General features: G+C 45.8%; 2 protein-coding genes across 2 annotated transcripts in view; one reads left to right on the top strand and one right to left on the bottom strand.

Annotated features, from left to right (window-relative positions):
• The first annotated feature begins 208 nt into the window (after window positions 1–208).
• Window positions 209–6,476, top strand: LOC109895455 (paraplegin). The gene is made up of 17 exons (XM_020489150.2): window positions 209–934; window positions 1,087–1,189; window positions 1,275–1,367; window positions 1,453–1,694; window positions 2,112–2,251; window positions 2,426–2,528; window positions 2,617–2,742; window positions 2,842–3,004; window positions 3,117–3,290; window positions 3,501–3,625; window positions 3,720–3,822; window positions 4,389–4,499; window positions 4,617–4,732; window positions 4,885–5,041; window positions 5,115–5,278; window positions 5,417–5,494; window positions 5,653–6,476. Exons 1-17 carry the CDS (start codon window positions 719–721, stop codon window positions 5,875–5,877), a joined length of 2,439 nt encoding a protein of 812 aa, XP_020344739.2. The 5' UTR covers window positions 209–718; the 3' UTR covers window positions 5,878–6,476.
• LOC109895456 (cadherin-15-like) overlaps window positions 6,208–14,837 on the bottom strand; it is a 24,938-nt gene continuing 16,308 nt past the window's right edge. The window contains exons 2-14 of the mRNA XM_020489151.2: window positions 12,249–12,413; window positions 11,657–11,812; window positions 11,127–11,271; window positions 10,836–11,017; window positions 10,535–10,663; window positions 10,173–10,358; window positions 9,506–9,750; window positions 9,258–9,400; window positions 8,927–9,160; window positions 8,576–8,815; window positions 8,347–8,492; window positions 8,046–8,240; window positions 6,208–7,933 (exon numbers count right to left, since the gene is read on the bottom strand). Of these exons, the coding sequence (XP_020344740.2) occupies window positions 7,733–7,933; window positions 8,046–8,240; window positions 8,347–8,492; window positions 8,576–8,815; window positions 8,927–9,160; window positions 9,258–9,400; window positions 9,506–9,750; window positions 10,173–10,358; window positions 10,535–10,663; window positions 10,836–11,017; window positions 11,127–11,271; window positions 11,657–11,812; window positions 12,249–12,413 (2,367 nt within the window). The 3' untranslated portion in view covers window positions 6,208–7,732. The remainder of the gene's footprint in view (window positions 7,934–8,045; window positions 8,241–8,346; window positions 8,493–8,575; window positions 8,816–8,926; window positions 9,161–9,257; window positions 9,401–9,505; window positions 9,751–10,172; window positions 10,359–10,534; window positions 10,664–10,835; window positions 11,018–11,126; window positions 11,272–11,656; window positions 11,813–12,248; window positions 12,414–14,837) is intronic.

The raw sequence follows: 14,837 nt of genomic DNA, 5'->3' as shown, positions 1-14,837 counted from the left end.
AACGTCGTGACGTAATCAGACAAGGGTTCACTAATAACTTTTCCATATATATATTTAATGACAATTTATGATAGATTTTCCGAAAATTGAAAGTTATGCCTATCTCGACGTGAATATATAATAAAACCAGATATATAAATGCTCTTTGGTCTGACGAACTGTTGCTCTTGGGGTTAAAGTGCGGGGTTCAGCAAATACTTTTTAATTGCGTCAGGATATGTATGTGCTTATTTATTCTCGTGGTCAGCTGAGCAAGGAATTTGACCCATTTAAGGGGTTAATTCACGGACCTTGCTGTAATGATACAAATTCGTTTCCAAAACAGAATGATGGGTACATCTACATTTCAGAGCATATCAAAGGATTTGTGAACGAAATCTTGTCGTATAAAATACAGAGACAGTTGTACATATACTGAGGACGGATCAGTGTGAGGAGTGATATGTCTTTAATGTAGCAAACCATCTTTATTATACTTGCCATGTTGAATAACAACAGTTAGCTAACTATTTAGTTAGATGTTTTTTGATAATAAAATGCCGCGCTGACGACTACTGCAATCTCAAGATCGAAAGCCCATTGTCATTACTGACGTTTGCTAGCCAGGTCGTGAATGCACTGTTAATGGCGACCGTGTCAGTTTTATTAGCTAGCTAGCCAGCTGTACTGTGGTTGTATCTAACCTGTGCGAACGTTAGGTAGCCTAGCTTTCAGTGTAATGGCAGCTCTGCGACGTGCCAGTTCTTGTAGAAATTACAAGACCATAATATGGACCGTGTCGCGACGCACCAATTGTCAATTTGTCAACAAGCGTCAAAACAACGATGGCGTCAAACTGCAGCAATCGACATGTATGAACTGTAAAAGATTATCAGGCTCAATTCGTCCATTTGTGACTCAACCACATAATGGCCTCAACCCTGGACTCATTCAGGTTAGTTGCATGTCTTTGTTTCCACCATGACAATAGCTGACTGTCATTCATATCACAATGGTCATGCCACTCCTCTGTGTATGTAACTACTGTAACTGTGAGCAACAGGAAAATGTCCTAGTTTAATATTATGTTACCACTTCTTTCTCCAGCAACTGCTACACAGACCCATGAGTACCAGATTGACAGCAATACGTAAACTTCTGATCAAGAACAACTTGTTCAAAAACCCTGTTGGCCTGTGGAATGTTTTAGGTAAGCAGCCACCCCACCCACTAATTTCGAAGATGGTCTAATAATTCCCAGTCTGATGGCACTGGCTCGTAATCTATCATTCCAGATTCCACAAATAATTTCAGTACATCTCAGTCTAACCAACAAGATAAAAAGAAGAGTGATGGACCTAAGGGAAAAAATCCAGAGGAAGATGAAGGTCAGTAAGAAACCTCAAGGTCAGTAAGAAACACAGGAGATGGAGATGTTAGCTGCCCATGTTAGCTGCCCATCTTGTCTTTCAGAGGAGAGGAAGCGGCGGGAGCAAGAGGATCAGATGTATAAGGAACGTCTGCGCACTCTCTTCATCATCGCCCTCATCATGAGCCTCCTCAACTCCATCAATACCAGCGGGGGAAACATCTCCTGGAATGACTTTGTCAATGAGATGCTGGCTAAGGGTGAGGTGTCTCGTGTGCAGGTGGTCCCTGAGAGCGACATCGTGGAAATCTACCTCCACCCAGGAGCAGTCATCTTCGGAAGGCCTGTACGTTCCATTTCCTCATTCTAGAATCTGGACACTGATGTACAGTATACTACAAAGCAGAATCAAGGGGTTAGCCAGTTAACTTGCCTAAGTATTCAGATTGATTTTATTTTTTTTTAAAGATGAGCTTGAAATGGGCATGGTCTAATTGATTAAACAAATGAAAACGCATATCTAAATTTAGCTTTTTAATTAACCAGAAAATCAATAGCTATTTCTGGTTGCTTATCAATGTTAGCTGGCAAACTCATTGATCCTACTTTGTACTATACCCCTCAGTTTTTAGTGTGTTGATACATTCCATCGCCACTTTAATGTTGTGATGCCCATGTCACCTATTTATAACCACAGGTATCTAGATGATGTTCAGTGAAATATGCCCCCCTTCACAAGCTTCCTCCCTCCGTCTGTGTGCAGAGGCTGGCTCTGATGTACCGTATGCAGGTGGCCAACATTGACAAATTTGAGGAGAAGCTTAGAGCTGCAGAAGAGGAGCTGAACATTGACGCCAAGGACAGGATACCAGTCTCCTACAAGCGCACTGGCTTCTTTGGAAAGTGAGTTCCCTGACTCTCAACCAACACTTGCATCTGTGATGTGATCATGCAAAACTGAATATCACATGCATGCCATGGTTAGGTAACATGTAATATGTTTATACCTCAATCACATGTAATGTGTGTTTCCATCGCATTGGGACAATACTGCTTTTGTCTCTGTTTCTGTCACAGTGCACTTTATGCCCTTGGAATGGCTGCCATTGGGGTGGCAATCCTGTGGTATATTTTCCGCCTGGCTGGCATGGGTGGAAAAGAGGGCGGCTTCAGTGCATTTGTAAGTAGGGGCTGTTGAACTGTTCCTTTGCTAGTGGTCTTAGCCATTTTGTTGCGTTTCTCATGCTCATATGTGACGTGCTCGGCAGAACCAGCTAAAAATGGCCAAGTTCACTATCGTGGATGGCAAGTCTGGGAAGGGTGTGAGTTTCAAAGATGTGGCCGGCATGCACGAGGCAAAGATGGAGGTGAAGGAGTTTGTTGACTATTTGAAGGTAAGAGGGCAAATTGTAAAGAGGTGATATGTGTGATGATTATTAGCAATGTCAACAGGTACTGGCAGTGTGTTACTGACCCCTGATCTCTCTTGGCAGTGCCCAGACAGGTACCTCAACCTGGGGGCCAAAGTCCCTAAGGGCTCCCTGCTGCTGGGGCCCCCAGGCTGTGGAAAGACTCTGCTGGCTAAGGCTGTGGCCACAGAGGCACAGGTGCCCTTCCTGGCGATGGCAGGCTCTGAGTTTGTGGAAGTCATTGGGGGTAAGATTTGCACTGCTTCCAATCAGAAGTCCTATCAGTTAAGTTGTCCAAAGAAGACTGGAAGGTGGACAACAAGTCAAAGCAATAAAGTCTCTTTTGCCTGTAAGTGCAGGTCTTGGTGCTGCCAGGGTGAGGAGTCTGTTCAAAGAGGCGCGTGCTCGAGCCCCCTGCATCGTCTACATAGATGAGATTGATGCTGTGGGAAAGAAGCGCTCCAATAACATGTCTGGCTTCTCGAACACAGAGGAAGAGCAGACCCTCAATCAGCTGCTGGTGGAGATGGATGGTGAGGAGGGGGTTTGTTTGAGTTAACCAAGATTAGGGTTACACATAGTTTCCCGCTACTTCGTCACAGTTATTAATTTCTTTATCATAACTGACATGTGAAGCTTTAAGTATTTTTTTGGGGGGGAGCGTAATATACATATCTCATGTCTTTTTTGGCTATTCATCAACATTGCTTGCACTTATACTGTTTATTATCATTCTCCAATAGGAATGGGCACAACTGACCATGTGATAGTCCTGGCCTCCACAAACCGGGCGGACATTTTGGACAATGCTCTCATGAGACCAGGGAGACTGGACAGGCACATATTTATTGACCTCCCCACTCTGCAGGTACAGTGCCCTGTCCTCTGAAAGTATCTATGTCCAGAAGATCTCCAACGTATTAAGTGTGCATGAGCTGTTTCTCTCTCCTTGTGCATTTCAGGAGAGGAAGGAGATCTACGAGCAGCACCTGAAGATACTCAAGCTCACCCACCCAGCCAGCAGCTATTCCCTGCGTCTGGCAGAGCTCACCCCAGGGTTCAGTGGTATGTACACACATGGCTGAAGTTACTCAGTGGGTCTCTCCCACGTGTAACTATGTGTCGTTGTTTTTTGTCGCACTGCTTTGCTTTGTCTTGGCCAGGTTGCAGTTGCAAATGAGAACTTGTTCTCAACTGGCCTACCTGGTGAAATAATACACACACAAATAGACTATTATAAACTGGGTGGTTCTAGCCCTGAATGCTGATTTGCTGACAGCCATGGTATATCAGACCGTATACCACAGGTATGACAAAACATGTTTTTTTTACTGCTCTAATTACGTTGGTAAACAGTTTATAATAGCAGTAAGGCACCTCTGGGGTTTGTGATATATGGCCAATATACCACGGCTAAGGGCTGTGTCCAGGCACTCCGCGATGCATTGTGCATAAGAACAGCCCTTAGCCGTGGTATATTGGCCATATACCACACCTCCGCAGGCCTTTTTGCTTAAATAGCACCCCGCTAAAATGACTATATTCACCTTCTTGTACACTGTCGTTCAACATAGGCTCACAGTTTTCAGAATACTCTTATTTACTAACGGGATTGTGTATTACTCTCTCAGGGGCAGACATTGCTAATATCTGTAACGAAGCAGCCCTGCACGCTGCCAGGGAAGGCTACAAGTCCATCGACACCTTCAACTTTGAGTACGCTGTGGAGAGAGTCCTAGCCGGTACGAGGTCATGACCATGTCTATGAATGTCTGCCACCATGGAACTCGCCCGCCAACGTTGTTGTGGTAGAGATTGATTTCGGGTCCCTTATTGACTTTCTCCATTTGTGTGTCCAGGAAGTGTGAAGAAAAGTAAGATCCTGTCCAAAGAGGAGCAGAGGATTGTAGCGTTCCATGAGTCTGGCCATGCCCTGGTTGGATGGCTGTTAGAGCACACAGAGGCACTCATGAAGGTGACACACCACCTCCATAGCTGTCTATCCACTAATGTCAGTGTCTTTGCTCAGTGCGATATTGTTGAATACTATGGAGAAATGAACAGGACCAAAAACATAGCCATATATTGGACAAAGGTGATATATTCACTGGTTGTCTTGTTTGCCAGGTGTCCATTGCCCCCAGGACCAACGCTGCCCTCGGCTTTGCCCAAATCCTGCCCAGAGACCAGTACCTGTTCTCCAAAGAACAGCTGTTTGAGAGGATGTGTATGGCTCTAGGAGGAAGAGCCTCGGAGGCCATCACCTTCAACAAGGTCACCACAGGTAGGGCGTCTGACCATTCATCACAACATACACCTATAGCATTCAGTGTGAGACGTGTTGGTCTGTGCGCTAGGTGCCCAGGATGACCTGCGGAAGGTGACTCGTGTGGCCTACTCCATGGTGAAGCAGTATGGCATGTCCTCCAGTGTGGGTCAGGTGTCCTTCCCCGAGACGGTGGAGCAGGGGGCTGTCGGACGCAGGCCCTTCAGCCAGGGCCTCCAGCAGCAGATGGACCACGTAAGTCTGCACCTGCCCAAATACATTTTAGAGACGAAACGGTACTAGTAGTAGATTTCCCTGTTGTAAGTTTACCTATATTTCTGTTCATTGGAGAGAACCTTCTGAAGTATGCCTTTTTTATTTTGGTTCTTGCAGGAAGCGAAGCTGTTGATAGCACGCGCCTACAGACAGACCGAGAAACTGCTTCTGGATAACAGAGACAAGCTGATAATGGTGAGATCCTCATTCCACATTTGTTAGTCATATTTTTTGTGTGATGTGGTGTCTACATAGCTACCATCTTTAAACATTCATCATGCATTGTGTTCCATTGTCAAACATAGCCAATTGTGAATGCAAAGTTAACTGTCTTTCTCTGTGTGTATTTTCAGTTGGCCAATGCTCTCCTGGAGCGGGAAGTGGTGAACTATGAGGACATCGAGGCTCTGCTGGGACCCCCTCCCCACGGGCCCAAGAAGATGATCGCCCCTCAGAGCTGGATCGAAGCGGAGAAGGACAAGCAGGACACAGGGGAGGATGATGAGCCACGCCCACCTCCTCGTAGGAAGGATGATGATGAGGATAATGATGAACATCTGAACCTGAGGCCTGTATGACCCGGTCAGTCTCAACACTCCTGTGCAGGAATCTGTACACACACTCCTCCATCCAGCAATATAATGTAGGAGGACCAGAGCGCCTCTCTGTGGGGCTGCAAGTTTCCAGTATACAAATCACCATAAACAGTTAAGTGCCACCTCGCCTGCTTTTCCTGGTGGATATCAGTTCAGTTTGTTGACCAATGTCCATTCACTACAGAGTAAGGTGTAACTAGACGAGGTGTATCTGTTCAGTATTAGGACTGTTCTTGATGAGGAACAGTGAACTTGTAGACCTTTTTAGGACCACGGGTCTTCTTTCAGTTCCTTAGAGGGAACATTTGATTAGCCTTTTTTTTTTTTTTGGTTTGAAGAGTATTTCAACCATAGTCAAAGTGGCACTTACAAGGATGCTTCTGTTTGATTTAACTTGGTCTGGGTCAGCCTTAGCATGGCATAAATGGTGTACCAATAAAGGTTGTTCATTGCTGCAGTGGATATGCAGTTCATTGTATTATGGGCAGAATCCTACCTTGAGTTGTAAAATGGTGATTTTCTCCAAAATCCCTGTAATGCTCAGGGGTGTTTAAATAAAGCTTTGTTTGAACTGTCCTTGAGTTGCCAGCACCGTCTTGGGTTCTGTTTACCAAACTTCAATATGAAATTGTCCTTTATTGTTTTGAGTATTGTAAAGGAATAGTAATATGAGAACTGCTTTGAAACATTTATGTAAAGATGTCAGTAAAATCTAAATTGTCAATCAAGAAAACAAAAATGTCACACCCAAACCATTGCTTCTCACAGGAGTTTGAGTATTGCATATGTTGGAAGTAAAACTGTCCACCAAGCCATATATCTCCTCAAATGTAATGGCATTGCTTATTGGCTTCAAATGTTATAATTGTTGGTGTCAGACTGAAATGGCAGGAGAGTTAATTAACAAACTATCAAATGTGTGTGTATAGACCTCCCAAGTGAATTTTGATGTAGGAGTTGAGGATTCATGTAATATTGTTAGGGGAAAATTAAAGAAATGGAAAATGTATGTACAAAATATTTATAAAAAAGGAAAACATTACACATTAACATCACTTAGAAAATATAAATGTTTTCAAATGGTAGTGGTCAGTTACAGTATTAAACTTAAAACCAGACATGGGTAGAATCCCACAGATGTTCTGTTTCCCTTGCTTAGCCCTTGTTTGCTATCACTGTTCAATACATGGTCAACCTTTCTCTACATTCCTCCCACATTTATAAAAAACTTTCTATAAACTAAAAACGATTAGAGAAACCTCCAAGACGACACACCTGACTTGGTAAGGCCACTGTGGTTAAAGTGGCTCTATGGACTGACTGACTGGAGGACCACAGTGCATATTTCTCTTCTCTCATTGGTATGCTCTACCATGTGTTCCCTTCCTTCTCCCTTCTGCAGACACACACGCATCCCACTCAGCAAAAGGTGAACCATTCATATGCTGCAGAATGCTGCCTGAATGTCTCATCAAACCTGTCAAACTCACTGAACTTGTGAGGAGAATATCAACAGTACCCAGGAAAGTCCCCCAAATGACAACGGTGACCTTTTACAGTAGCAAAGAGAGGGATTGGAGGAGGACAATATGTCGTGTCAAAAGAGCCAATAGAATTGAGCTAATGCACTGCTGGAGACAATTGGAAACATGAGAAGGAATAGGAACACAGATCTGCTCTAATCTGCTCTAAACTTCTGCCAATCAGTCAAAATCCTACCCTGTTCTACACGGAGAGGATGATATCGGGTTTCAGCTTCAAGCAGAATAGGGAGTTAGGTAGAGTTTAGGAGGATATGGATGGCATCTGAGGATAAAAGCTCAGTAGGGCAGTCTCCTTAGCGTGGGTCGTACATGTTGGCCAGTTTCTTAAAGCGTGGTCCCCAGTCATTGAGGTAGTCATAGTCCTGGTCGCCGTCTGAGCTGGCTGAGGCGATGGAGCTCAGGCTGCCTGCCAGGGAGCCATCACTCTCGTAGTCATAGATCAGAGCTGTGTCGTAGGGAGGGACGTTGGGGTCATGGTCTGCTGCCTCCAGGCCCTGTGGAGACACACAGGCAAGAAATACATTAGTTTCTCTTTGGGGATTTGGACCGTTCTTATTTCAACTGACTAACAATAGGCCAGGTCCATGATGGAATCCTCTCTCTCACATCATTGATGAAGTCCTCAATGTCAGTGGGGTCCGCTGGGGGTTTCCGTGGATACGAGGGGGAGGGCAGGTTGTCTGGGTAGTCTTTCCTGAGTGGCTGCTTTCCCCTGGGGATGCCAGTGATGGGAGGGTAGAAGGATATTGGGAGTGGTCCCACATCCACTGGGTTCCTCAGTAGGTCAATGTTGAAGGCATTCTAGTGAGAGAAAAGGAGGAGGAATATGAAGTGTCTATAGGACGAGAGGCGACGATGTCACCAGATAACTGTTTTCTGCCAGCTGTAACATGTTATGTTGTCTGACCTCATCCTCCTCTCCACCACCCTGCTCGTCATAGTTCAGGACGTTGTCACGGATGTCTTCGTCTGACTCCCCCACCAGCAGCCCCTCTCCTTTCTTCATATGATGCCGTCTGCAGTTACCCACGGCTACAGCCAGGAGCAGCAGCACTGAGAACACAGAGACCCATCTCACTGCACAGAAACATTTGGGAAAATGTGTGTGTTCATGTAGCGATGTGCTTTGAGCTTACATAGCAGGAGTGCGATGCTGGCCATGATGACCAGTAAGGCGATGAAGCTGACACCAACTCGTGTTCCGAATATGGCAGCAGCTTCGGTCTTACATTCACCGTCTTTCCCACACAGACACACAGTCACATTGACCTGAGCATATGCACCGAGACTAGGGGTACCAGAGTCAGTCACCAACACAGTGACAGCATATTCCCCTATCTCCAGCTCTACCAGGGGTCGCAGCACTGCATGAGTCTCTGGAGAGAGAGAGGGAGTTGCAATGAGAAGGCATAGCATACTATTCCATAACCCATTCTGCATGGACTTTAAGAGTATCTAGTCCTGTCCTTGCTATATATAGTCCTTACCGTTGACCTGTATGATGGTCCAGTTGGCAGACACATTGATGTCTTGCAGTTGGAAGGTGAAGGGTTCAGCATGAGGGGGCAGGTCCTCATCCACAGCACTCAGGAACAGACCAGATGTCTCCCGGCCTGACTCGCTGCACACCGTCCCCATCTGGGGGAACAGCTGAGGGAAGAAGTCATTGGTCTCCCGCAACGTGATCACCAGAGACGCTGTGGTCGAGATTCCACCAGCATCTAGGAGGAAAGGACATCATTATTCACTGTCACTTCCTGCTTGACCTCATGTCTCCAGTTATGTGAGGTGAAGCAGTGGCTAACTCAGGAAACTCACCTGTGTCTGTGACTCTGATGACTGCATTGTAAATGTTGTTCTTGACGTGAGGGGAGCGGACATCGAACGGTTTCCTGGCTGCGATTTCTCCAGTCTCGTGATTGATTATAAGCCATCCCTCAGGATCTCTGAGTATGTCATACCTGATGGAAATGACAGTAATGTTTTAGTTTCCTTTTTCATACACATACAGTACATAAACATATATATTGTTATGTTTTCAGAGTTCTCCAGTGCACCAATCTTACTTGAGTTTTGCATTATCAGGATCGTAGGCGATGTTACTGGCCAGCAAGGTGCCAGGGTCCACAGACTCAAGAACCACGATCTCTATGGGGTCTTTATTGAAGCGTGGGGCCTCGTTCTCATTCACCACGGTCACCACCACTGTGGCACTGCTTACGGGGTCCTTGGGGGCCTTGATGCTGAGAGGGTTCACATTCTCCACTGTCAGAGTCAAAGTATACACCTCCTGGGTCTCGTAGTCCAGAGCCTGCAACAACAACAAAAAAAGGCAGAGGTTTTGAAAAACAACTTGGATAGTGTGGGTTTGACATACATGTTGAGAAATAACTCAACTACATACCGTTCCATATATTTGTTGTATCCGTTTTATGCGTCAGTCACATCCTTGAAAATTCCAGCTACAGCCAGTGATTAGTCACAGCACAGGACTCTTAACGGAATGTATTGTGGCCTGGTGACTTGCAGTTCAGTTAGTCACCACTAGATGGGGTAACAGTGTCGTGTTTCAAGGCCTGGCTCTGACCACTGTGTGTGATCACATGCTTGATACTCTATATAGGCTCAAAATAAATTGGATGAACTGATTGTCATGTTTGTCATTCTATCATGGAGCCAGAATGTCCCCCACACATTCCCTCCCGTCCTCCTACCGGATGGAGAATAGCTTACCTTCACCACTGACAGAATACCCTCGTTGGTCACAGGGTCTGTGCGAATGGCAAAGTTCCTGGAGGGGTTGCCCTTGGCGATAGTGTATTTGGTCTCCCAGTTTCCTGTCCCTGGCTCATCATTGTCTGTGGCGTTGACCCAGCCAATCACGAAGTCTACTTTGTTCTCCACAGCTGACATAGTGTACTGTATTCAGGAAACAGAGACACAAAGTAGTTGTGCTTAGTTTATATAAACACATGTGAATGTCTATATTTTGAAGCTGGCCTGAATGATGTGTCCATATCGTTTATATCATCTCATTAAAGTAAATTAATGGAAGGGAGCTAACAGCTTCTGAGAGATTAAACAGTGAAACTCACCAGGTCTGGGGCGAATTGTGGGGGATTGTTGTTGATGTCAGTCACATGTATGACTGCATTGGCAAGACTGATTAACCCCATGCCTGACATGTCAGCAACCTGCAGTGTCAACCTAAAACCTTTAACCACCTGTAAGGAATGCACGGATGTTCACAGTCATTTATGGCACATACGGTATATTATATGACATTAATTTGTTTTTCCTTTCAAACACCTTTCAAAATATTGTGCTTCTGTTGAACCAGAAAGGGCATGACCTAAATAATGGGTCAATGAAAAGACAAAGGAAGAGCCCTTATACCTCCCAGTCTAGGCCCACGTCTCGTGTGTAAATGGCCCCTGTCTCGTTGTTGATGCCAAACATGGTCTTATTGATGCGGAGAGGCGGGATGCTCTCCTGGCCAATGATGGAGTAGCTCAGGATAGCGTTATCTGTGGTTGGGTCGTCAGCATCAGTCGCAGTCACAGACATCACAGATGTGCCTGTTGAAACAACATCAACCACTCTCTCAGTTCACTACCCAATCAGTTGGCATTTTGTGTATCGACTGCATGTACATCCACAGCGTGTGTAGGTGATGCATGTGTTTACCTGGTACGGAGAATTCAGAAACGGATCCAGAAAACTCTTTCTGGGAGAAGTTGGGCCGGTTATCATTTTGATCCAGCACTACGATCTCAATGGTGGAGGGATTCTCCAGTCTCTCTCCACTGGGCGACAGGGCAAAGGCTTTCAGCTGTAGAGAACAGAAACAGGACATTACTCGTATGTTTCTCCACATCCTCTTTTCATTCATAGTGTTTGCTGTTCTTACACGATTCTCAGCTTATTGACTGTGATTGATTTGGGTCTATATGCAGCTGCTCATGTAGGCCTACGAAGAAAGCACCCCACTATAGTAACAGACTTGTGCGCAACTTCCCTTCTCACTCAACCATGACAGTCAATGTAATAAAATCGCAGTGGTAGATGTTTAGTTGAAAAACATTGAATGACATACTAACGTTGATATTATGTCATGTGACATTCCTTGTTACCCAAACCAAAGAAGGGGTCTGGCTGACATAGTGTAATTTACATGTCAAAGGCAATGGTGCTAATGTCTCTCCTGTGAGTTGTACCGTGAAGCTTCTGTTTTTCTCTCTGTCCAGGGGAATCATGCTCCTGATCCAGCCCGTTTTATCGTCTATCTCAAACAGGTCCTTAGGGTCCTGGTCAACCCCTGGTCCTTCCAGCTTGTAGATCACTTCTCCGGTGAAAATCTTGTCTGATTTGATCTGGAAGAACAAACAACACAGGATGGCTGGGTGAGAATCTCAATGGAAGGGTGAGAGGAGAGTGAGCTGAACAGAACAGCACATAGAGTACCAGATGTGAATGTGGTCACTGATGGGAACAGAGAGGGAGAGCAACAGCACATGACTGGTCAGTGGTTCTGGAGGTCAGAGAGGCCAGCGTGGCTCTTTCATGTTCAGTTTAAAAGGCTGTCTGTCTGAACAATAACCATGTTCACTGAGAGCAGTGGGTTGTCTTGATCACATGTGACTGATCTTACATACCATGTTTTGTAAGATCAATTTCACTGGACCAAAAAGTGTCAGCGTTACTCTAACATTTACGTCTTAGTCACCTAGCCAACACTCTCATCAGTTAATGTATGTATAGAGGCCCTAGCATCAGTATAGATATGAGATGACATGATTCATTCAGTACCTGGACCAGGTTTTCAGGGACTTGCTTGCTGTTCTCCAGCACCCTGATTGGAGGGATGATCCAGTCCCTCTTCACCCTGCTCAGACCTCCACTGCTCCTCTGTCTCCATGGATACAGGACCACTGGGTTAAGGTCCTCCCTGCCCGCTTGGCTGCTGCTCCCGACCTGGGGGCAACAGAATGGGATTCATTTAAGAGCGAACTTTTTCACGATTCATTCAAAGGCAATTTCCATTTAGATGGTCTGAGTGAGGGCCATACATTTCTGGATGAATGAAGTCGTTTAAATCATGATTCATATTCTTCATGTCAAGGAGTACAGAACCCAAATACATTTGTATATTTTTGGTAGTCGTGCTGTGGCTACTATTATCAGTTGGTGAGGGTTGCAGCAGTTGGCCTCTCTCTGTGGCCTGGTGGTGGTTGAATGGTGACCCCCCCCCCCCCCCCCCCCTGCTGCCACGTCCCTAATGTGGAATCCACTGGGCTGGGGCGGGTGATGGGGTGGAGAGGCATGAGTTCAAGTTTCACACACCATCTCCAGTGCTTAATTTGTAAATTGGGGGGTGCCGGAACAAAAAGTGAGCCCGACAGGGGGGGTGGCCTGGGAGGGGGGGCTCTGAGGTACTGGAACACATGTAAATCACCTTTGAGGTGCACAGGTGGGGATTTTTTTTTTGTAGCCTCGGGCCCAGTAAAATGTTGGCCTTTTATAAGAGCATTTCTACATCATTTTAGATGACTGGAGACTTTACCTCACAAATGATAGGCTGCTTTTACAGTGAGACAGAATCTGAGATCAATACATTTATTTGTATTTTATTTTACTAGGCAAGTCAGTTAAGAACAAATACGAACAGTGGGTTAACTGCCTGTTCAGGGGCAGAACGACATATTTGTACCTTGTCAGCTCGGGGGTTTGAACTTGCAACCTTCCGGTTACTAGTCCAACGCTCTAACCACTAGGCTACCCTGCCGCCCCAGAGTAGCCGACATGACGACATTGTATTGAATCCTTCAATAGCCTAGGTGTGTGGAGACATATACACTGAGTATACCAAACACCTCCTCCCAGCTGCCCACTGCACTGAGGCTATGAAACACTGTCACCACCAATAAATCCACAGTAATTGATCATTTCAATAAGCATTTTTCTACGGCTGGCAGTGCATTTCACCTGGCCACCCCTACCCTGGTCAACAGCCCTGCACCCCCCACAGCAACCTGCCCAAGCCTCCCCAAATCCAGATAGCTGATGTTCTGAAAGAGCTGCAAAATCTGGACCCCTACAAATCAGCAGGGCTAGACAATCTGGACCCACTCTTTCAAAAATTATCAGCTTAAATTGTTGCAACCCCTTTGTGTCGTCTGAGATCCCCAAAGATTGGAAAGCTGCCGCGGTCATCCCCCTCTTCAAAGGGGGAGACACTCTAAACCCAAACTGCTACAGACCTATATCTATCCTACCCTGCCTTTCTAAGGTCTTCGAAAGCCAAGTCAACAAACAGATCACCGACCATTTCGAATCCCACCGTACCATCTCCGCTATGCAATCTGGTTTCAGAGCTGGTCATGGGTGCACCTCAGCCACGCTCAAGGTCCTAAACGATATCATAACCGCCATCGATAAAAGACAGTACTGTGCAGCTGTATTCATCGACCTAGCCAAGGCTTTCAACTCTGTCAATCACCACATTCTTATCGGCAGACTCAATAGCCTTGGTTTCTCAAATGACTGCCTCGCTTGGTTCCCCAACTACTTCTCAGACAGAGTTCAGTGTGTCAAATCGGAGGGCCTGTTGTCCGGACCTCTGGCAGTCTCTATGGGAGTGCCACAGGGTTCAATTCTCGAATCGGCTTCCTATTTCGCAACAAAGCATCCTTTACTAATGCTGCCAAACATACCCTCGTAAAACTGACTACCCTGCCGATCCTTGACTTTGGCGATGTCATTTACAAAACAGCCTCCAACACTCTACTCAGCAAATTGGATGCAGTCTATCACAGTGCCATCTGTTTTGTCACCAAAGCCCCATATACTACACACCACTGCGACCTGTATGCTCTCGTTGGCTGGCCCTTGCTTCATACCCGTCGCCAAACCCACTGGCTCCAGTTCATCTATAAGTCTTTGCTAGGTAAAGCCCCGCCTTATCTCAGCTCACTGGTCACAATAGCAGCACCCACCCGTAGAACGCGCTCCAGCAGGTATATTTCACTGGTCACCCCCAAAACCAATTCCCCCTTTGGCCGCCTTTCCTTCCAGTTCTCTGCTGCCAATGACTGGAACGAATTGCAAAAATCACTGAAGCTGGAGACTCATATCTCCCTCACTAACTTTAAGCACCAGCTGTCAGCAGCTCACAGATCACTGCACCTTTACATAGCCCATCTGTAAATAGCCCATCCAACTACCTCATCCCCATACTGTTATTTATTTTTGCTCCTTTGCACCCCAGTATCTCTACTTGCACATTCATCTTCTGCACATCTATAACTCCAGTGTTTAACTGCTAAATTGTAATAATTTCAACACTATGGCCCATTTATTGCCTTACCTCCCTTATCTTACCTCATTTGCACACACTGT

The sequence above is a fragment of the Oncorhynchus kisutch genome, linkage group LG8 (genome assembly GCF_002021735.2).
Source record: "Oncorhynchus kisutch isolate 150728-3 linkage group LG8, Okis_V2, whole genome shotgun sequence".
Classification (NCBI taxonomy): Eukaryota; Metazoa; Chordata; class Actinopteri; order Salmoniformes; family Salmonidae; genus Oncorhynchus; species Oncorhynchus kisutch.
This window is presented reverse-complemented; position numbering and strand designations above follow the sequence as displayed.

Excerpts from the sequence above, each read along its gene's own strand:
- LOC109895455 (XM_020489150.2), top strand. The coding sequence starts at position 719 with ATGGCAGCTCTGCGACGTGCCAGTTCTTGTAGAAATTACAAGACCATA. Across the intron at positions 935-1,086 it reads TCAACCCTGGACTCATTCAG|CAACTGCTACACAGACCCAT; the intron begins GTTAGTTGCATG and ends TTCTTTCTCCAG. Across the intron at positions 2,252-2,425 it reads CGCACTGGCTTCTTTGGAAA|TGCACTTTATGCCCTTGGAA; the intron begins GTGAGTTCCCTG and ends TTTCTGTCACAG.